A 20,497-nucleotide genomic window follows, 5' to 3' on the forward strand; every position below is an offset into this window, starting at 1 on the left:
ACGTCATCCAAGCATACAATTAAACCTCCCCAGGTTTCTCTCGTCCCTTGCATCGCCTCATCCGGCTTTGATACAACGTTGCGACAACAGGCGCCAATCGGTGCCGCACTTCCGTTCACCATGGTCAACTTGGTCGAGGTCTTCGAGGCCATCATGACCCCCTCGCTCACCACCATCATTATTGGCGCTCTCATCATTCTTGGTGCTCCCATCATTCTTCACCTTCTCTTGGCCGGCTCAAAGACATATACCGTCCCTCCCAGCGTTCTCCTCGTCGGTCCTGCCAACGCTGGCAAAACCTCACTCCTCACCCTCTTTGAGCGCGGCGCCACTGGTACCGAGACGCACACTTCTCAAGTGTCGCACGACGTCGAGCTTAACGCTTCTACCGATTCTGAGCACAAGCACTCGTATCGCAACCACGATGTTCACGACGGCACCTACACAAAGTTCCTCCTCATCGACACTCCTGGACATGGCAAGCTACGAAACGTGGCCGACGGCAAGCTGAACCAAACCGAGAAGCTCAAGGGTGTTGTTTTCGTCGTTGACGCTGCTGCTATTGGAGAGCCTGAGGTCCTTGCGCCCACCGCTGCCTACCTCTACGATGTTCTGCTGTTCCTGCAGAAGCGCGCCACCACCAACACAAAGACCAAGACTTCGATCCCAATTCTCATCGCCGCCAACAAGATGGATCTCTTTACTGCGCTTCCATCGACTCTTGTCAAGACCAACCTGGAGTCCGAGTTGACAAGAATTCGTGCTTCGCGAAGCAAGGGATTGTTGGATTCCGGTGTTGGATCTGATGATATTGGTTCAGAGGAACAGGATTCTTGGCTGGGCGAGTACGGTTCTTCCAAGTTCACCTTTAGCCAGCTCCAAGAGTTCGATATCGACGTCGATGTTCTCCCCGGAAACGTCACCGGCGATGGTCCTGGCGCAGACAAGTGGTGGTGGTGGATTGCTCAGCGCATATAAACGACGGAATATTCACGAGCAGGGGGTTCAATTGAATGACACAATTATATTAATGACATTTTTAATTTACGTAGATGATTCCCGTCGCAAATGCCATGTAGATGTTGAGTCTACCGCCCAAAAAATGCAATTCTATCAAACAAACTTATTCCACCCAAATAATCCATCTCTTTTCTTCTAAAAGGTATCCTTGGAACGCCAGACGTAAATGTCGTTGAAAACATGAGTACTCGTTCCTGTCCTCTCGCGAGGTTTTTTTCTTTCTCTACAACTTCTTGTTAACCATCCATGTGAGGAGATCAACCTTTGTGACGATAGCGATAGGCTTGGACAAAGACTGGGAGTCGCCAGATTCTTCGGTGACAACGGCGGCACTGTTCCACTCAAAGAACTTGCTGAGGGTGGTGAGGGGTGTGTCCTTTGTGATCTCGACAAACTGCCTGCGCTTGCCGGGGTTGATGGGGGAGGCGAACTCGCGAGGGTCGGTGACGATCTCGTCGAGACGGGCAAAGTCGAACATGACGTCGGACACGGGGCTCTGGGCTGAGGCGCGGCCGCTGGAGATGTAGCTCAGGAGGTTACCCAGGGTGACGAGACCGACGAGCTTGGTTCCGCTGGCGTTGAGGACGGGGAGCTGATCGAAGCCCTTGTCGCGCATGGTCTCGATGGCCTCGGAGCAGGTAGAGGTATCACCGACGGAGGTGACGGGCTTGAGACGCAGAGCAGCAATGGTGGCGCCCTCGTAGGGGTCAGAGTTCTTCTTGTCGCCGTTACCGTTGACGGTGGACTCGACTCCGTTCACGGGGAGGAGGTTGTTGGCGGCGAGCCAGTCATCGTCGGCGAATTTGGAGAGGTAGCTTCGGATGCTGTCGGGGAGGACAACAACGACTACATCACCCTTCTTGAAGCCGTACTCCTTGACGGCGAGGAGCATAGCAGCCATGGCAGAGCCGGAGCTGCCACCGACAAGAAGACCCTCCTCGGAGATGAGTCGGCGAGCAAGGTGGAAAGACTCTCGGTCATCAGTCTTGTACCACTTGTCGACGATGTGCTGGTCGAGGACATCAGGGATAAAGTCGTATCCAATACCCTCCACCTTGTAACCCTCGTTGACGTGTTCCTGGTTAAGGAGCTCAGGCAGAGCAAGGATACTTCCGTGGGGGTCGGCAGCGATAACCTTGATGTCCTGGTTGTGCTTCTTGAGACCGCGAGCAATACCAGTGATGGTACCACCAGTACCAGCACCAGCAACAAGAGCATTGATTTTACCACCAGTCTGCTCCCAAATCTCCTGGGCGGTACCGAACTCGTGAGCGTTGGGGTTGTCCACGTTGCTGTACTGATCGAGAATATGGGCGTTGGGAAGCTCCTTTTCGAGACGTCGAGCGACACCGATGTGAGACTCGGGAGCGTCCCAAGCAGCCTGTGTAGGAGTACGGATGATGGTAGCGCCAAGGGCACGGAGGACGGAAACCTTTTCGGCCGACATCTTTTCGGGGAGAGTAATAATGGTCTTGTAACCCTTGATGGCACCGACGAGAGCCAAACCGATACCACTATTCAACAGTCAGCAAAGCAGTCGTAGATGCTTTCATTAGTGGTCTTACGTGTTTCCACTGGTAGGCTCAATAAGAGTATCACCAGGCTTAATTCTTCCGCTCTTCTCAGCCTCCTCAATCATTCGCAGAGCGATTCTATCCTTGACGCTACCACCAGCGCTGAAAAGCTCAGGCTTAACGTAGACATCGCACTCGATACCCAGCGACTGGGGAATCTTGTTGAGTCGAACAAGAGGAGTGTTGCCGATGAGTTCAGTCGCAGAGTGGACTGTGGCAGCGCGAGGCGAGACGTGAGGAACCTGAGACGCCATGTTTGCTGATTTCTATAATTTGTAAAGAGAGAGAAACAAAGAGAGAGGAAGACAAGAAAAAAGAAAAGACCACTTTATTAATAAATTAAAAAAGCACGCCACGAGACGAAACGATTGTTTGCTGTGGCGGGGCAGGCGGCGGTATGACAGACAGAAACTAAACTTTTTGCCCCGCCAATGCCGAGATTATCCTGTGGAAACCGTTCTAGAATTCGGCTAGAAAAGACTCGATTTGGTAGGCGGTGAGTAGAGATAAAAGCCGTTAGAGTTACCCGGTAGCTTATCGCCAAAAGTTAAGCTTAATAGCATTTACAACTGTCTAAGTAAAGAGGCTTCATGGTTTAAATGGTTAATGATAGAAGCAACATCTTGGGTAAACTTAGTTCTTCATGGTTACACAAGATGATATCATGAAAGTGAGTTACTAAATCACGTCATGATGTTATTGTAGTACTAACTCTCATGATATGAGTACATTCTGATTACCTGATAAACGACAAGACTTGGTCATGAACCCTCCAACCACTATTATTTATCTTTTCATCCTAGTCTACTTAGTTCAGTAAGCAGACTATCTCCCTCTCCCAGCATTTCAAAAGTCCTTGAGCACTTTACAATAGTTCCTCCCGCCACTTACCCTCGAACCTATCACCATCGCCCCGGTCCTGGCTTCACCCCCGCATTTGTTTGTCCTCCCTTGTAGATCTTATCTTGACGAGCTGTCTATCAACATGGGTTGAGTGAGCACCAGTCGATGCCAAGACTTTTTAGTACTACGACCTGCCATTTTCGCATCCTCTGCCGATAGGCTAAGTCTAAGCTAGACAGAAGCTGGTGTTGCCTTTTGTTAGAGACAATGAGTGATTGATCATTGTAATTGGTCTATGTCATGGCTTGTGTACATCTTTTTTATCTATATAATGAAGGGTCTGTCGCATTTGGGATCTGCTCATCAGAGACGTTGAGAATCAATTGGTCATCATGAAGTTCTTCAATGCTTTGTTCTACGGAGCTCTCCTCTTCTCAGAGGTGTCAGCTACCAAGAAGTTGACAGCCAGTCAAGTCGAAGGCGATATTAAAAAGTCCAAGTAAGCACTCTTCTCCCATCCCATCGTTAATCAAGCCTAACAACTATAGACTTCGAAAGACTCTTGTAGACCTCAACAACATTGGCAAGAAGAACGGGGGTACGAGAGCTTTTGGCTTCCCCGGATACAAGGCTTCAGTCGACTACATTTACAAGGAGCTTAACAAGCACAAGAAGTATCTCGACATTCACATTCAGCCCTTCAACTATACCTTTGAGCAGACCAGAGATATCCAAGTGCGAGGACCTGACGGTGAGGATGTCTATGTCATCACTCTCATCTACAATGTCGGTACACCTGCTGGTGGTGTGACTGCTCCTCTTGTCCTTGTACCAATTGACGACGAGCGTGGATCTGGATGCTTCGCCGACCAGTGGGAGGGTGTCGATGCCAAGGACAAGCTTGTTCTCGTCAAGCGTGGTTCATGCGCCATCTCAGACAAGCTCAAGCTCGCAAAGAAGGCCGGTGCCCGTGGAGTTATTCTCGTTCACAACGCTCCTGGTGAGGGTATCACCAGTGCCACTCTTAGCGCTGAGAACCTCGAACTCATTGTCCCTGTTGGTGTCATTCCTCAGGAGGTTGGAAATGCTTGGAGGACACGCATTGAAGGCGGCGAGTCGCTCGAGGTCACTCTGCTGGTGGACTCGTTCTATGAGACCCGCGAGACCTGGAACATCATCGCTGAGACAAAGCAGGGTGATCCTAAGAATGTTGTCATGATGGGTGCCCATCTTGACAGTGTTCAAGAAGGTCCTGGTATTAATGACGATGGTAGTGGAACAGCTGGTATCCTTGAGATTGCCAAATCTTTCACCAAGTACACTGGTTACAAGAACAAGGTCCGCTTCGCTTGGTGGGGTGCCGAAGAGTAAGTAAACCAGTAACTCACACATTTGCCATTTACTGACACAGTGTACAGGAGTGGTCTTGCTGGCTCTTACTTCTACGGCGAGCAATTGACCGAGAAGGAAGCCGACAGCATCCGATTCTACTTTAACTACGATATGATCGGTTCTCCTAAGCCCAAGTACTGGGTTCAAGCCAGCAAGCCCGCTGACAGAGTCGGTGGCGATATCCTCGCTGCTTGGCTCCGCAAGAAGGGCAAGACTGTTGAGTGGGAGTAAGTACCAACAACTCACCCTCAAAGTATGATACTTACAGAACAAACAGGGAGTTTGGTGAATCCTCCGACTACGCCGCCTTCATCGCCCTCGGTATCCCCTCATCCGGCATCTTCACTGGCGCCGACGAAGAGACCGACCCATGCTACCACTTGGCCTGCGACACCATCGACAACATCCACTGGGAAGCTCTCACCCTCAACACCAAGACTGCTGGTCGTGCTGCTGCTCAGTTTGCGCTTAGTCTCAAGGGTGTTCCTGCGCGTGACAAGACTACTCCTAACCCCAAGGACAAGAGGGCTATTGCTGCTCGTTTTGAGCATTGGCAGAAGAAGAGGACGCTTGCTAGCAACTCGCATAAGTGCAACCACAAGACCAAGGAGGTTATTTGAGTTTGATGGGTATTGAGTTGGGAGGGATGAGTGATGATGAGATGAGATGATGAATATTCGTGTATATAGTATATTTACATTTTGAGTATTATTTTGCGATTATTAAATGTTGTTTTAGGCATTATCTCGTGACTCGTGAAAGAAAAGCTCGCTCGCTCGTGCTATCGTAAACATCGTCAACCATTGACCATATAACCCATGCGAAGATTCATCCTCCTCGTCCACATTCCCTCATTTGACAAGTGATGATCGTGTTTGTCGCCCATCGTAACTTAGAGCTCATAACATATCGTAGTTCATCACCGATATGTCCGAGGAAGATTCCCTGGCCTCCTGGGGTTGGGAATAGGAATAGCTCTGTAGGTGGGAAACTTTGGTCCCCCAGGAACTTGCTCTCTGTGCGCCGCAGGAGGCGGATACTGCACCGGCGTAGGCCGACTAACAGGAACAGGCACTGGTCTCGTCCAGTTCTCATGCGGCATCACAACCGACCAATCATCCTCAGAACCAGAGTAACTGCGATAACTCCTCCGTCTCTTGACTTGTTTTCTCGGTCGACGACAGCAACAGCATATCACGACGAAAGAGAGGAGAAAAAAGCCAACGACAGCACCGACAATGGCCCCAATTTCAGTGCTGCTTAGACCATCGCCACTGTGCTGCGAGGTGACAGCGACGGGACGGTCCGTGGCTGCAGCCGATACCACGCCTAGTGTGACGTACGTGGTGTAAGTTGTAGAGGGGAGCTCAACAGTCTGAGTTATGACTTGGGCCTCTTGGCGGATGACCATGTGGGGAACAACCATGGTGAAACAAAAAGTGAAGGTATTCACAGAAAAGTGCAAAAGAAAAGAAAAAAGTCCGGGGGCCGCACAGCCTTATTTACAGGAAAACAAGAGTTTCAAGCTCTTGTCTCACACAACAGGCAACCATTCCGCAAGACATATAGTCTGCTGATGCTGGTGTCCAGCCCTTTGAGATGGACCCCAAACTGGAAATTCCAAGATGCTGTATGAGATTACTAACCAAGTTGGTAAAGAAAAAGGACACTCGATGTAACTGTATCTGTATGCGTTGAATGGTCAGTTGGTACATGTTGACCAATAGTAACAAGATGATTGTTGAAGAGGGGGGTGTGGTGATGCAGGCTGAGCCAGGCTGCCGAAGCTAACAAAAGATGACTGCGTCGAATTTGCCTTTTTTGCGTTGTTTTTGTCTTTTATTTCTTGATATTATTACTGTTTGGTGGTTCGCAAATGGTGTTTGTGGGTAGTGTTGTCTGTTGATGACTATATCGGTGACAGGTATTACTACCAAAGTACCGAAGATGATGGAACTTGCAATGAGACAGAGGTACAGGAGAAAACTGAACCACGCTTACTAGATAATACTTCTCACTGTAGACTCTCTTGAATCTGGGCGAAAGAGACAGGTGATGTCAGGCTGACTCTAAAGATAAGCGAGGCCGATGAATCGTGTTTTGTGATAAGCGGATGTGACAAAATCTCACCCAAAGTCCAAGAATATCTAACGACCTGAGAATTAATTGCCGATTAACTAACTTCTGGATAACTCTACACTCAGTTGTCCATGGCCCTCTCTAATTGCATGTCTTGTTCTTCTTGGTCAATACAACAAGAGTCATCTCATAACCATCATGGCAATGCTCAACCTCAAATTTCTCCTTCACAAACTCAACATCCCAACCATCATCTATCGTTTCTCGGGACCAGTAATTCTCGCAGAGCATCTCGCAGAACTCCTTGCGCATTTTCTCGCCTAATTTCTCGCACCGGAACAAACTCTGAAGCCACTCCACCGTAACCTTTCGAAGATTAGGTGCACAGATTTCAGCTTCGGCAAGAAATGCCTTGACAAAACATTGAGTTCCCCCTATATCTTTAAACGCCTGATAATCGAGGGGAACATATCGTGCACGGTTGTACAGATATAGCGTTTCGATCGAGGCTGGAAGAACATCACTGAGACGATCATTCACCAATCTGCAATCGTCCCAAAGGAATATGGTGGCGTCGTCGTCGTCGAACGGGGGATATTTGAGTCCTATGAGATCAAAGCACTCAATCTTGACATGTTTCAGGTTTGTGAGCTCGCGGAGTGTTCCAATGTGTCCTTCCAGATGGTTAAAAACGTTGGAGTTCTTAAAATGAAAAGTTGAGACGGAAAGTTCTTCGAGATTGCCTCCGTGCTTTCGCAGAATGTTTCCGAATTCTACCAGATTAATAGCCATGTAGTAAATTGGGTCACGACTATGGTCGTAGTAATTACTACTGCCAGCATGACTTCCATCATAACCATTGCCGTCGTCGCCACTACCGCCATGATAACTTGTACCGACATGGCCAAGGTAATTTGACCTTTCAACCTTTCGATACAAGTCTGCAAATTCGAATGACAGACTTTTCAGCTTGGGACAGCGTATCATGATGGATTTGAGGGCATTGGCGTTTAGTATAGTATCCTGGAGGTCAAGGCACTCCAGGTTGCTCCGATGTTTCGGCCAGAGGACTATTCTCTTCTTCCCCATGTACCAGTCGACGCCAAAGGTACGCAATGTTTTCACATTTGGGTTGAGAAGGATTGGTTCGATTAGCCAGGCTGGTAGGAACGCTTTACGTATGTCTTCTGCCCTGACTCGCACTTCTTTCAAGTTGGGAAAGGGATCGAAGCCTTCAGAAATGTTCCTTGGAGCGTTTGTGATGGCTTGCTGGTTGGCATTTGGTTGATCAGGGCTGGAATACACCTCTACACCCTCGCGAAGAGAATCAGGGCGGTCTCCCATCAAGGTGGCAACCCGCCGTAGATTCTTTATCTTATCTTTCAAATCCGCCCTGCCGCTCAACAACCAGGGAATACAAGGTTTGGCGCGGGTCATAGTGTAGTCGACAAGCTGGACTTGGGGCGTCATCAGCATGAGAAGAAAAGGAGCGCCGGCATGGCTGATACACCTCTTGAAACAACTTGCCAGACTCGACTCTAGCTTCAAGTCATCCAATGCTCTTTCAGTGCTGGCGTCGCTATTGCGTTGAGTCCCCAAAACCTTGAGTGCGCGGATGTTTCTTCCGAGAGTGCGATCGTTGTGTAGTATCCCTACGAGAAACTCAAAGGGACTTTTGCTTCCCTTGTCGTAGCCGGTTTCAATCGGGATGGACCGGTACAGTAATTGTTGGGCGATACGTCGAAACTGACGGTTGACGAGACAAAGTGCGAGCAGTTCATCCCGACCAGGTCTTATCCTTTTCGATCCATCCTTGGCCCATTCATCGTCATTTTGCCAGCCCTTCCGCGGCATGGGGTATTCGAAATGGGAAAATATGAAACTCCATATTTCATCCGTCATGTGCATTTTGAAGAAGCAAATTGGAGGAAGAGGTAGAAGTAGAGGTAGAAGTAGAGGTAGAAGTAGAGGTAGAAGTAGAGGTAGAAGTAGAGGTAGAAGTAGAGGTAGAAGTAGAAGTGGAGGTGAAAGTAGAGGAATAAATAAAGAAAGGTAAAAGAAAAGTCAAGGTAGAAATAGAGGAGATAAGAGTAGAGGCCAAGGGGAAGAACGAAGAACAACCCTAACAATAGGTTATGAAGTATAAGCCCCGCACACCAACTCTGTTGGTAGTATCTTGAATACATATATCGCGACCACTTCAGTTACAGCATGGTTAATACTTAGAGCTGTATGCGCCGGTACAGGTTATAAGAGGATCTGTTCACCCCAAGGTTCAGTTATCTCTGGAAATACAGCTAGTAAATCGTGTATGTCTATCCAGACCGAATTGACAGATGTGCATTGATGCCATTTCATCAAGTTTGGCCTGTGCAGGGAGGGCAACCTTATGGTTTATAACGCGAAGTATAAAATGGTTAGGCAAACTTGGGTGGACAAACGTAAATGAATAGGTTAAGCCACGGGTTTACAAATACCATTTAATACTGTCAGCCTGAATTGCCCTAAGCCTGATCAAAAGAATTATTTGTGTCCTTTTGAGAACTGTACTATTTACAGACGTTCTTAAACTGAACATCAAGATTATTTGTCTCGAACTGTGTCTCTTTTACCTCTTGGTGAATATAACATGAGCCATCTCGCAACCTTCTGCGTACATCAAATAGTCAAATTCCTCCTTCACTAACGTGATATCCCACCTATCATCTATCGTCTCTCGAGACCAGTCCCTCTTGCAGATTTTCCCCCATGTAGATTCACTCTCAAACCACTCCACCACGACCTTTTGAAGATTAGGCGCACAGGTCTCAGACTCAGCAAGAAATGCCTTGATTATCGGGTTACTCGCATTTGCTATATGGGAACCCGGGAATTTGGTAGGTCGTCGCTGTCCGTTGTATAGATAAAGCGTCTCGATTGAGGTTGGTAGGATATCGCTTAAGCGCTCTTCATGTAACCCGACCTGATATGAGTCGTCGTCGATGTTGCCGATCGCGAATTCACCTAGGAAATCCCCGTACTCAAACTTGAGATGCCGCAGTTTTGTGAGTCCGTGGAGTGATCCAATACTTCCCCTGATAAACCATTTATTAAAGTCATTCTGGAAGTGGGAAGTTGAGAAAGAGAATTCTTCGAGATTGCCTCCATGCTCTCGAAGAACGTCTCCGAATCTATCCACGTCAATGTCGAAATCGTGAATTGGGTCACTATCGCCATCATGAACCTTCTGACACAGGTCCGCCAACTCGACTGACAGACTCTTCAACTTGGGAAAGATTGTCATAATGACTTTGAAGGTACTAGCGTCTGTAACAGTCTGCTTGAGTTCGAGACATTCCAGGTCGCATGGATACCATTCGTATCCCGGTCTAGTCCACCCACATATATACCAGTCGATGCCAAGGGTGCGTAGAGTCTTGACATTTGAGTTGAAGAAAATTGGATCGAGCGAGTAAGCTGGGACAAATGCTTCGCGTATATCTTTGGCCCTGATTCGTATTTCTTTCAAGTTGGGATGCGGGTTGTAATGCATACTCATAGACCTCATAAAGTCTATCCTCCTAGACCTCATAGACCTCCAACAGCCTATCCTTATAGACGTTATAAAGTCTATCCTTATAGACGTTATAAAGTCTATCCTTATAGACGTTATAAAGTCTATCCTTATAGACCTCATAAAGTCTATCCAAAATTCCGGATTCCAACCATAATATCTTTGATCGTCTTCCGTCAACCTCCACTCTTCACTACAAATATAGGAATAATGCAATCCAGCCAGGCGTCTTGCATCATCTCTGGGAAAGCCCACTGAACTTAAAATACCGCCCAACATCCAGGGCAAAGAAGACGGGGGTTTGGAGACCATGCCGTCGAGAACGAAGTCAATGAGCTCGATATGAGGTGCGAAAGCCAGGAGAAGAGAAGAAGCACAGCAACGATGGAGACGCTCCGTCAGCGGGTATTTGATATAACTTTTCACATCCACGTGCGACATGGCTTCATAAACACTCTCCATGGTCTCGTACATATACTCAGCCTTCGAAAACCTGAGTGCGCGGATGTCTCTTCCGAGACTGGGTTTGCCCGCGAGGGTGTGGAGGAATTGAATATAGAGAGATTCATTTCCATTTGTCAGAGAGAAATCGGTATCGATCGAGATGTATTGGTATAGTATATGTTGCGCAATACGTCGAAACTGATGGTTGACGAGACAAAGTGCAGCCAGTGCGGGTTGGCCATGTGTTTGCCACTCATCAGTCTCCCAATTATAGTCCTTTCCACAGGCACTTTGCGGCGCGGGACACTCGAAATAAGAAAATATGTTACGCAATATTTCGTCAGGTACGTGCATCATGATGAAGTAGAGTAGATGAGGATACGGAGAGAGTGAAGGGCGGTTAGAGCGACCTGCAGTTATAAATAATTAAAATGTAGCTGAGACATCTCTCAACCCCGCATATCATCTTATACCGGCTATTGCTATCATTTGGAGACCGCTGGAGTAAGTACCCTGGTATGTGCACAATAATAAAAGCTATGGACGGATCTGTCTATTCCAAGGTTCAGTTGTTGCTGGGCATGATGATGATTGGGTGAGTCATTTCATCTTTTTAAAGCAAAGAGAGATGCTTATATCAATATTTTCCTAAAGGTGTAGCAACACAAATAACAGTACGATAGTTGAGTAAAGTCACGAGGCTTTTGCAGCGAAAAAGGCACGGGGATCTGTTAAAAGCTACTCAGGTGGGAAGACGGATAGAATAATATACTTGAGTGGGTGAATATAAACAAGTACCATTGCCACGGGTTCACGAGTAGCATCTCATGCTATCAACCTTGTAGTTTCCCCAGGTCTGATAAAGAAGAGTGCCATCGTCCCTTTGAGAAATTGTAATACTTAAAGATGTTCTTGATATTGTTTTAAATACATTAAGGTCTTTTATAATGAATTAAATTTTAGGCAGTTCAGAGTTATATATATGAATCCTCAAACAAAGCTTGCTCAACCATCAATACTGGCCATCGAAATTATAAAACAGCTCAGCATTCCGATTACAATCACATCTTAAGACCTCCCTAAGGCAAGTCTTGAACAGGCGCCGTATGTCCCTCTCAAAATCCACATCTTCATCCTCGAGTTCGAAACCAAGCATAAAACATCGAACAATGAGTTGCCAGCATTCCTCAAGATACCGATCCAGCTCGGCCTTGTTTTCAGGATCAAGTGGCTTCCCGTCAACAGGTAGACTTCGTGTAGGAATATACTCGGCCCTTGAGAAAATGTCGTCTGCTAACTCTGTTGGTAGACCTGTTTGATCAAGCATCCATCTGACGTGAGGGACGTCTTTTGGATGTGGTTGATAAGAGACTAGTTTCTCAAAGTTAAGAAACTCGCCGTAGGTCATTAGTCCGTATGGGTAGAAGTCCAATTTGTAGGCATAAGGGTTGATGGGCTCGGAGTCTATGTTCCATTCGGGATTCCTCTCACGCATCCGGGACACATAGGAATCATCTACCTTGAGAGTATGCATCCACCGAGATATGTCGTATGGCCTTGGCCAGAGCCTGAATTGCCCGTCTTGAATGCCAAATACGTCTCTGTGAGGATATGTCGCGATCTCACACCCTGTGGATATCGTGCAAAGCCGTATGGTCCTCTGGTATGACGCGAGGTTGCGGTAGTCGTCAATAGGTGAACCGTCGTCAGTCTTCCACGTTTCTGGAAAGCAGTAGAGGATGTTGAGATTTAGATACATCATGATAGCATACTTGCATACCATATTCCATCCCAGATCTGCATCTTCGCAACAACATGGAGCAACGTCCCACCATTTATGCAAATAACACTCATCAGATGAGCAGACTTGTAGTATGGGGTCCATTTCTCCGAGGAGTATCAAGGTCTTGACGAATTTCAGATTATCATATGCCTCGCTATTGTGTGCAAAGAACTGAAAACAGTCGCTGGGATAGTAATCTCCTTGGAACGCTGCGAGTTGACGCTCTTTGAGTGGCAGTACGCATTCGCACTTGTCAGAATCATTGACATGCGGACATAGTAGTCCTTGCTCGAATTTGGCTGATACAGAGCCATCTTTATCTTTGGGATACCAGCGTCGGACTGTTGGTGTGATTTTGTCGACCAGTTTGTCCGTCAAAATAACTTGATTCTCTGGAGGATTGTCATACTGCATTCGTACACTTTCGTCTTGTTCTTCACCAGTCATACTTCTCAAGAAGATGCCAGCGTCGAGAGGGTCGTATTTTTCAGGGTATTTCTCGCGCTCTCGTCGCGCATCAAAAGATGCACTTTTGAAGAAGGCGTCAAGGAATTTGGATAACTTTTGTGCTGTCTCTGGTTCATCTCGTGGGTGTAGGTTGAGAGCATCGTGCTGACAGGGGTTGGTAGGCTTCAAATCAAAGACTGAAGCCAAAGTTTGCCAAGGCAGTCTTTCAGCTTGATGGGTCATTTTATTTGGGATTGTTAACTGTAATGTCAACGATTAATGAGGGGATCGTGAAGCATATATAGTCTGTGTTTAGACTGCACCGAGCTGAGTTGGCTACGCCGTAGGCTAAGGTGTAAATAGAGTCATGTAACGTGCCTAACAATACAAGGAGGATGCGCTTGCAGGGTAAACGACACAAATACGAGGAACGAAGTGAGTCACATCAATAAGACGCCTTTTAGTATTATAGACAGTGAAATGGTTGCGATTATAACCTCGTTTTAATTATTTTAGTGCCTAATTACAGAGTAACAAAGAAAGAAATGGCTAAGAAATTCTAATTAAGAAAGAACAAACAATTGGGTGCATCGTGTCGTGTTTACTGTCCGTCCCTTTTACCCCACTGCTTGTCTCATTCAAATACACCAACGCTCAACTAAAACTCCTCGAACATCATCCAGTACATCAAAGTCAAGACCATCTTGACGGAATGCGACAATAATCATGTCAAAGTCACGTTCCAGTGCTTCAACAGTCCAGTTTGATTCGGGCAGGCGCTCAATCTGAGGCACAGCCTCCTGCGCCACCAAAGGGTCAGCCCAAGCGACGTCGACCTTGTTTGTCTGCACCAAACTCTTTACCAGCTCAAGACCAGGCGAGTTTGCAAGATGAGACTGTCCACGCTTGAAGCCGATTCCGACAACGAGAACGCGGGGCTTTAATCCAGTGCTGTCGCTGTTGCAGAGACGAGAGACGGCGCGCTGCGCAATCTCAGCTGGTCGGGCGTGCATCTTTTCAGCAGCAGCTCGCAGAAAAGGGAATTGGCTGTTGGATAGAAGGTACCATGGATTGATGGGGATGCAGTGTCCACCAACTCCCAGACCTGGTGAAAAGGGCAGATAGCCAAAGGGTTTGGTGGAAGCTGCACGACAGACCTCGTACGGGTCAATGCCGTGTGAACCGCAAGCGTCGGCCATCTCGTTGGCATAGGCAATGCAGACCATACGTTGGCAGTTTTCGTACAGCTTCATCATCTCGGCGACTTCTGGCTTCGATACAGGAACGACATTGTTAAAACTCTTGGAGTAAAGACGAATGATGGCATCCAGTGACCCAGGCACAATGTCGTCAAGTCCAGATACGATTTTGGGGATGGAATGCGCTGGTGGTTCGACCCGCCCTGGGTCAACACGTTCCGGAGACATGCCAGCGTAGAAACCGCGTTCTTTGGCCAAGGACCCAAGAAGAGCTCGTGTCATTCCCACGGCAACTGAACTCTCCACCACGACGACTGCACCCTGACGTCCATATAGCCTGACGACGTTGATGGCGCTTTGGAGGAAAGATGAGTCGATGGTTTTGTTCTCAAGAAGAAGAGTTGGCACCGAGATGAGAAAGTGAGTGGCCTCGGCAAGGTCTGAGGCTTTGCTTGTGAACCTCGCACGACTACCGACAGGTTGCTTCTGAGTCAACTGCAGTGTCCTGGCTTCTGACACATCATATCCAAGGACATCATGATTCCTCGAAAAGACATCGACAAGATGTTCGCCGACATAGCCAACACCGATGACAGCCACAAGTGGCTCAGCAGTTGTGTCGATACAGTTTGTCACGACGTTCTGGAACGCATCTTCAGTCTCAGAGATCTCACTGGGAGGTGTGATGTCGTAGTATTCTCTGCTGGAGAAGTTCCATGACTTTGTGTCTGACTGGTGGCTAACAAAGGGCAGCCCCTGGACGAGGAGACTTTTTGAAAGAACCTGGGTCATGATGGTAATGATCGACAAGGTAGCGAGTGAATGGAGTGGAGTGAAGAGAGGTCCGGAAAAACCATTGGGGCTCAACGGCAGCATATGTATCCATCCAGGCAACTCCAGGCTCGTATCAAGGATATCGATCGACTTTTCCAGACATCATAACACATACAGACACACGGCCGGTTAATCCAGAGCTGTGCCGTCTTCTCTCTCCCCACGTCAGCTTAGTGCCCGTACTGAGAGGCGTCAGGCCTCAACTCAAGGGGACTTTTTTCTCAAGCTACCTCGATACCCCAGGGCGGGAGCTTGGCCCCAATGACTGGAGTACTTACTGCCCCTGATCAGCTTCATCATACGAAATGCATCCAACCACGCAGGATCTTCACATCCGCAAACAACATCCCATCTACGATTGAGAAATCACAGCCAAACCCGAAACTAGTAACCGCCACCTCGCAACTCTGCCTAGAAAAGAAGGAAACCTTGCTCAGAACCATGAAAGCCTCACAAATTCCTTGGCCACTCCCTTGATGCCATGCAAGGACTCGACTAGGCTGGAAACACTGCATCTCTTTCAGCTAACGTGCCTGAACTGTCATTTCTCTTTAAGCTCAGCTCAGATGTTGCACAGAGTAACAAGGGTTTATCCCAGGTCCTGGTCCAAGGATGATGGATTGGGTCTCTACATGGAGATGCTGTCCAAACTAAGGAAGCAAGTTCCCATTCCCGATCGATTAGCGCGTGAGGACTCTTCCAGCCGCGCGGAAGCTCACATAAGAAGCAATTTCAGACTGTCCTGAACTGACACAATTCATTTCTAGACTTTGATCTGAGACTTGCATGTATCCGATGAGACATAGCTCAAGTTTGCGGGCTGACGAGTGTCTTTCCGATGCCAAGACAGTCCTGCAGATGTCCATTACCAATTCACCCGCAAATCCATTTTTAAATCCGGCAGAGGTCAATCGGTACATCAGAGGGCCACGGCTTATACCCCCTGGAATGCCGGTCAAGACGGAAGAGCAACCTAGGAACAGATCTTCGAGGTGCATAAAATGTGGCGCCCAGGGGACACGCTGCAACATCAACCCGACAACGGCAAACGGGAACAATTATCAAACTTGGCAAGGCTGCCAATTCGTTTTTACAGGGAACGGTGACACAATACTGCTGTAGTTTAGCTGAAAAAAGCATGTTGGCAGAACACGTCAATCATTCATCTGCCCGAAAGCATTAAGCTCGAGATTCCCTGCAGTGTTCCCGAAGAATACTTAATCCAATGCCAATTCAACTAAAGTCTTGTTGATTGGACGACTCCGTATAAGCAGCTTACTTTTGACCTGTAAAGTCTGGTACGACGATGCACAAGAAAGAAAAATAGAAACTGCAATCAATACGAGTCTGCCAAGACCAGTCGGATAATCGGACTCGAAAGCTTGAGAAAAGAGAGTGGATAGCTGCATGTGCCTCGCATCTTTGTTTTCCCAGGAATCATATTGTTCCTCAGTCACTCTTTCGACTTGAAGTTCCATGGACTGATGAAAAGGTCCGAGTGTGATAAGTGACAGTCTTATCAACTCATGGTTACGAATTTATTGGAAGCATACTGCAATATCGTCTGCACACTGGAAGTATTCTCCACCGTCGCATATGCCCAACGCATGGTCTACTCCAACGAAGAAAACAATAAATCAGAGACAGGCCTCACCTGATGATGGCTGGCGGCTGATTGTCAATGTTGCTTCGACGTGGATCTCTACAGTTTGTCCATTGGGCATGGTCTGGGATGGAGGTCCAGGATATCGGGCCAGTACATCCAACACAACCTGGCTGGTTGTAGCCTTCTCGTGTTCAATCTATGCAAAGACTTTTGGCGTTCGATACGTCTGATATTCTGAAATTAGTTATTGTTTGGCTGAAGGAAGCTGCAGTCATGCCCGGCCGGCCTGTCCAAGTCAAAACCCATGTAGATAAAACTCTGTCTCCGCTCAACGGGCTTCACTACAATTAAACTCCGGCCGCTCGCATCTCCCTTCCGTGCTTTACAACCATTTTTGCATCATTCATTTTGTATTCTTTCTTTTTTGTTCTCGATTACTGCATTTCACAATGAAGAACAGCTGTTTCATCACCCTTGCCTCCTTGCTGTTGCATGCAGGGGCTGCTCTCGCAGGACCTGTTTTTGCAGTCGACGACATTCTCTCCCCGCGTCATTCGAAGCTGAGAAAGCGTGCTGAGTGTGGCCCTGGGATTGGCTCGTGCAATGCTGGTTCCTGTTGTTCGGAGAGTGGCTTCTGCGGAACGACGGGAGACTTTTGTGGTGGCTCGGCTTGCCAGCTCGACTACAGTGATTCTTGTGATACTTTGTAAGTCTTTTTTTTGCCTCAATATTGGAGTCGGCAATGGGGAATTGCAAAGTCCGAGCTCTGCAGAGCATGAAAGGCTGACGTTGGACCAGTTTCGGACCGAGTGGAAGCAGCACGGAGAGCATTTCTCGACCCAAGATTGGCAGTGTTCCCTATGGTACGTGTTGAATGCCCGATGCACCATCGTGATGCTTACAGAATCTCTGTAGGAAGCATCATCAAGACTTGCACTACACCTGGTGTGATTGCTCTTACTTTTGATGATGGTCCGCTCACCTACACCAATGACATTTTGGACCTCCTTGACTCGAAAGATGTCCAGGCCACGTTCTTTGTTGCTGGTAACAACAGGGCCAAGGGCCACATGGACGGCTCTTCTAACCCATGGCCAGCTGTGATGAGGCGCATGTACTCTGCAGGACATCACATTGCCAGCCACACCTGGACTCATCGAAATCTCAACACGGTCAACAGCACCATCCGAACTTCTGAGATGATCTACAATGAAATGTCCTTTCGCAACCTGTTTGGTTGGATCCCGACTTACATGCGTGCCCCGTACCTCGAGTGCAACGCTGGATCGGGTTGCCTAGCTGAGATGTCCAGACTCGGATACCATGTCGTGGACCAAAACGTTGACACAAAGGACTACGAGAATGACAGTCCTCAGCTGATCCAGAACTCAAAGGACAGGTACTCCGCGGACATCTCTCCCGACTCTGCCAGCAACCAGTACATTGTTCTAGCTCATGATGTTCACGACCAGACCGTGCACAACTTGACTTCGTACATGATTGATACAGCCCGCAGCCGCGGATACAGACTTGTCACTGTTGGAGAATGTCTTGGTGACCCTCGGTCGAATTGGTACCGAACTGCCTCGCGAGACCGAGATGCCACTAGCACTTCGACTGCGGCTGCTACTGAGACTGTACCACCCACCACAGTAACCTCAACCACCAAGGCTACGGCCACAAGTGGACTTGTCATTTCGCCCAACCCGCAATGCGGTGGTGACACTGGCTACACTTGCCAGGGGTCTGCATTCGGTAGCTGCTGTTCATTCTATGGTTATTGGTAAGCTTGTTTTCTTTTCTTTTTGCCTCCCCAGGTACAGGATCACCCTTGTTGACGTTATTCTTAGCGGTTCGAGTGCGAGTTACTGCGGAACAGGCTGCGACGCCGACTTTGGAACATGTACCCCTCCTTCAGGTGGTGGTATCCACGACACTACAAACGGCGTCTGTGGCTCCGAAGTCAATGCGTCTTGCAGAAACTATGGATCTAAGACGTGTTGCTCCCAGTACGGATACTGGTAAGTACCTCCTATCGTAAGATTAACGAGTCTCACTAACAACCACCACAGCGGCAATAGCGCGACTCACTGTGGATCTGGATGTCAGAGTGGCTTTGGTACGTGCATTTGAAAAGAACAATCTAGATACCCGTCAATAGTGTGATATCTCGGGGGGGATCCATCCCGGTGTGACTGGGACGGGAGAGGCTTGTGGAGATTTGGGTAATACGACGGAAACGCTACTAGTATTTACTTTCTTATCCTTGTTTGAAAGGATTAATGTGTCACTCTGTGGGCGCGTATTATAGGCTGAGATACTTGATTGCTTTAAAAGTTAATATATATTGTGTCTGATTTAACCGGGAATATCTGTTTGATCTTGACTAAACTAATCTCGATTGATCAACATGACTTTAAATTTTAGTTTGTATTTGCTTCTCAACAAACTGTCGATCTGCATTCATGATCTGATGTCGTCAACTCAAAACATACGTGGCACGGCCGCAAGAAAATCATGCATATACATAAATGTGACTCGAAAGTTCCTGAGTCTGTACTTGATTAGTGGCTTGCAATGATAGAAGGGAAAAAGAGAGAAGAAAAAGTCGTATTAACGCGTCATGACAAGATATATCGTAACTATTGTTTCACTTCTCTGCAATGCGTCGCCCAAAATATCATCGTCCAACCAACCATTACAGAGTCCGATGCAGTGGGGGTAGCTTAACAGGTTCATAGATGAAAAGAAAAGACCTGCGGGCTGGCATTTACGGTGACAGCTGCGACCCGAAGGGTTACACGGCGTATCGGGACGAAATAAAGTAAGCAAATATTCGGCACACACGAGACAGGGGTAAGGATAGACCAACAGGGATAAGATCAGGTACAGGGAGGAGACTAGTTTAGGCAAATCGGGTAGCGTAGATCATGGTGCAGAGCTAAAAGGCGGGAGGAACAACAAGCGTGGCTTGCATATTTACGTGTTTGGACTTTTATAAATTCCCGTATAATGTCACTAATGGGCTACTGCAGGTCCAGGGTATGGCCGAGGTGAGGCGACGTTGACCAGGGGAATAAGAAGGATAAGCTCATTGGGGGTGGTGTTGAGGGTAGGTTATTTTTGGAGTGTCATTAAGATGTGAATGCAACTCTGAGGGTTACAATCCATACTTGGAAACATGCTATAGTTCAGACTTTCATGTTTTATGTCAAACTCACACTTACAAGCTAAAGTAGACTTAACAATGCTATTGTTCTATACAAAAGCAAATCTCCACTACCGACTTTTCATCTTGTCTCAATGACCAGTCACTTCAACCCTTGATCGAGATCACCTAGTAGACTTCCTATTCAAGAGTCGAGGCCTTACCAGACCATATTTCACAGCTGTCAATACACATTCAATATTCTGCTATAAACCATGGTATAAGCCGTGCTGATTATTGCGTCTTTCGAGTAAAGATCACGATCATTGACAAGCTTCATCCCAGCAACACGGAGCCAGCGCATACCCCATGAATATGTACGGTAATTTACCCGCCAAACAGTAGAAGAATAAGTTGAGTTTCGGGAAGGAAGAAAAGATGGATCGGCAGTGACACCAACCAGGGGTTATCAGATGCCAGCATCCTTGACTGCATTTTCTCCCCGCCAAGGAAAATTCCAGCATCCCTGGCACGAATCATCTCTTCCCTGCAAAAATAGAACTTCTAGAGTAAGC

The 20,497-nt window shown here is 47.6% G+C and overlaps 9 protein-coding genes across 9 annotated transcripts; 3 read left to right on the top strand and 6 right to left on the bottom strand.

Moving 5' to 3' along the window:
* Nucleotides 1-120: 120 nt before the first annotated feature.
* FSST1_002550 (signal recognition particle receptor subunit beta) lies at nt 121-978 on the top strand (the record flags this gene model as incomplete). The annotated part of the gene is made up of 1 exon (XM_083228553.1): nt 121-978. The coding sequence occupies one exon, from the start codon at nt 121-123 to the stop codon at nt 976-978; it is 858 nt and encodes a 285-aa protein (XP_083092732.1).
* Nucleotides 979-1,243: 265 nt separating this feature from the next.
* On the bottom strand, nt 1,244-2,848 carry FSST1_002551 (cystathionine beta-synthase CYS4; the record flags this gene model as incomplete). The annotated part of the gene is made up of 2 exons (XM_083228554.1): nt 1,244-2,534; nt 2,586-2,848. 2 exons carry the CDS (start codon nt 2,846-2,848, stop codon nt 1,244-1,246), a joined length of 1,554 nt encoding a protein of 517 aa, XP_083092733.1.
* A 981-nt stretch (nt 2,849-3,829) lies between these two features.
* Nucleotides 3,830-5,449, top strand: FSST1_002552 (uncharacterized protein; the record flags this gene model as incomplete). The annotated part of the gene is made up of 4 exons (XM_083228555.1): nt 3,830-3,936; nt 3,986-4,804; nt 4,856-5,056; nt 5,107-5,449. The coding sequence occupies 4 exons, from the start codon at nt 3,830-3,832 to the stop codon at nt 5,447-5,449; spliced, it is 1,470 nt and encodes a 489-aa protein (XP_083092734.1).
* Nucleotides 5,450-5,748: 299 nt separating this feature from the next.
* FSST1_002553 (uncharacterized protein) lies at nt 5,749-6,255 on the bottom strand (the record flags this gene model as incomplete). Its single annotated transcript, XM_083228556.1, has 1 exon — nt 5,749-6,255. The coding sequence occupies one exon, from the start codon at nt 6,253-6,255 to the stop codon at nt 5,749-5,751; it is 507 nt and encodes a 168-aa protein (XP_083092735.1).
* Nucleotides 6,256-7,049: 794 nt separating this feature from the next.
* Nucleotides 7,050-8,816, bottom strand: FSST1_002554 (uncharacterized protein; the record flags this gene model as incomplete). Its single annotated transcript, XM_083228557.1, has 1 exon — nt 7,050-8,816. The coding sequence occupies one exon, from the start codon at nt 8,814-8,816 to the stop codon at nt 7,050-7,052; it is 1,767 nt and encodes a 588-aa protein (XP_083092736.1).
* A 700-nt stretch (nt 8,817-9,516) lies between these two features.
* Nucleotides 9,517-10,440, bottom strand: FSST1_002555 (uncharacterized protein; the record flags this gene model as incomplete). The annotated part of the gene is made up of 1 exon (XM_083228558.1): nt 9,517-10,440. The coding sequence occupies one exon, from the start codon at nt 10,438-10,440 to the stop codon at nt 9,517-9,519; it is 924 nt and encodes a 307-aa protein (XP_083092737.1).
* A 1,477-nt stretch (nt 10,441-11,917) lies between these two features.
* FSST1_002556 (uncharacterized protein) lies at nt 11,918-13,378 on the bottom strand (the record flags this gene model as incomplete). Its single annotated transcript, XM_083228559.1, has 1 exon — nt 11,918-13,378. One exon carries the CDS (start codon nt 13,376-13,378, stop codon nt 11,918-11,920), a length of 1,461 nt encoding a protein of 486 aa, XP_083092738.1.
* A 395-nt stretch (nt 13,379-13,773) lies between these two features.
* On the bottom strand, nt 13,774-15,126 carry FSST1_002557 (nucleotide sugar dehydrogenase; the record flags this gene model as incomplete). The annotated part of the gene is made up of 1 exon (XM_083228560.1): nt 13,774-15,126. The coding sequence occupies one exon, from the start codon at nt 15,124-15,126 to the stop codon at nt 13,774-13,776; it is 1,353 nt and encodes a 450-aa protein (XP_083092739.1).
* Nucleotides 15,127-17,223: 2,097 nt separating this feature from the next.
* On the top strand, nt 17,224-18,907 carry FSST1_002558 (chitin deacetylase; the record flags this gene model as incomplete). The annotated part of the gene is made up of 5 exons (XM_083228562.1): nt 17,224-17,480; nt 17,573-17,637; nt 17,690-18,557; nt 18,625-18,795; nt 18,847-18,907. 5 exons carry the CDS (start codon nt 17,224-17,226, stop codon nt 18,905-18,907), a joined length of 1,422 nt encoding a protein of 473 aa, XP_083092740.1.
* Nucleotides 18,908-20,497: the final 1,590 nt, after the last annotated feature.

The sequence above is a fragment of the Fusarium sambucinum genome, chromosome IV (genome assembly GCF_050947815.1).
Source record: "Fusarium sambucinum isolate potato_lamoka chromosome IV, whole genome shotgun sequence".
Lineage (NCBI taxonomy): Eukaryota > Fungi > Ascomycota > Sordariomycetes > Hypocreales > Nectriaceae > Fusarium > Fusarium sambucinum.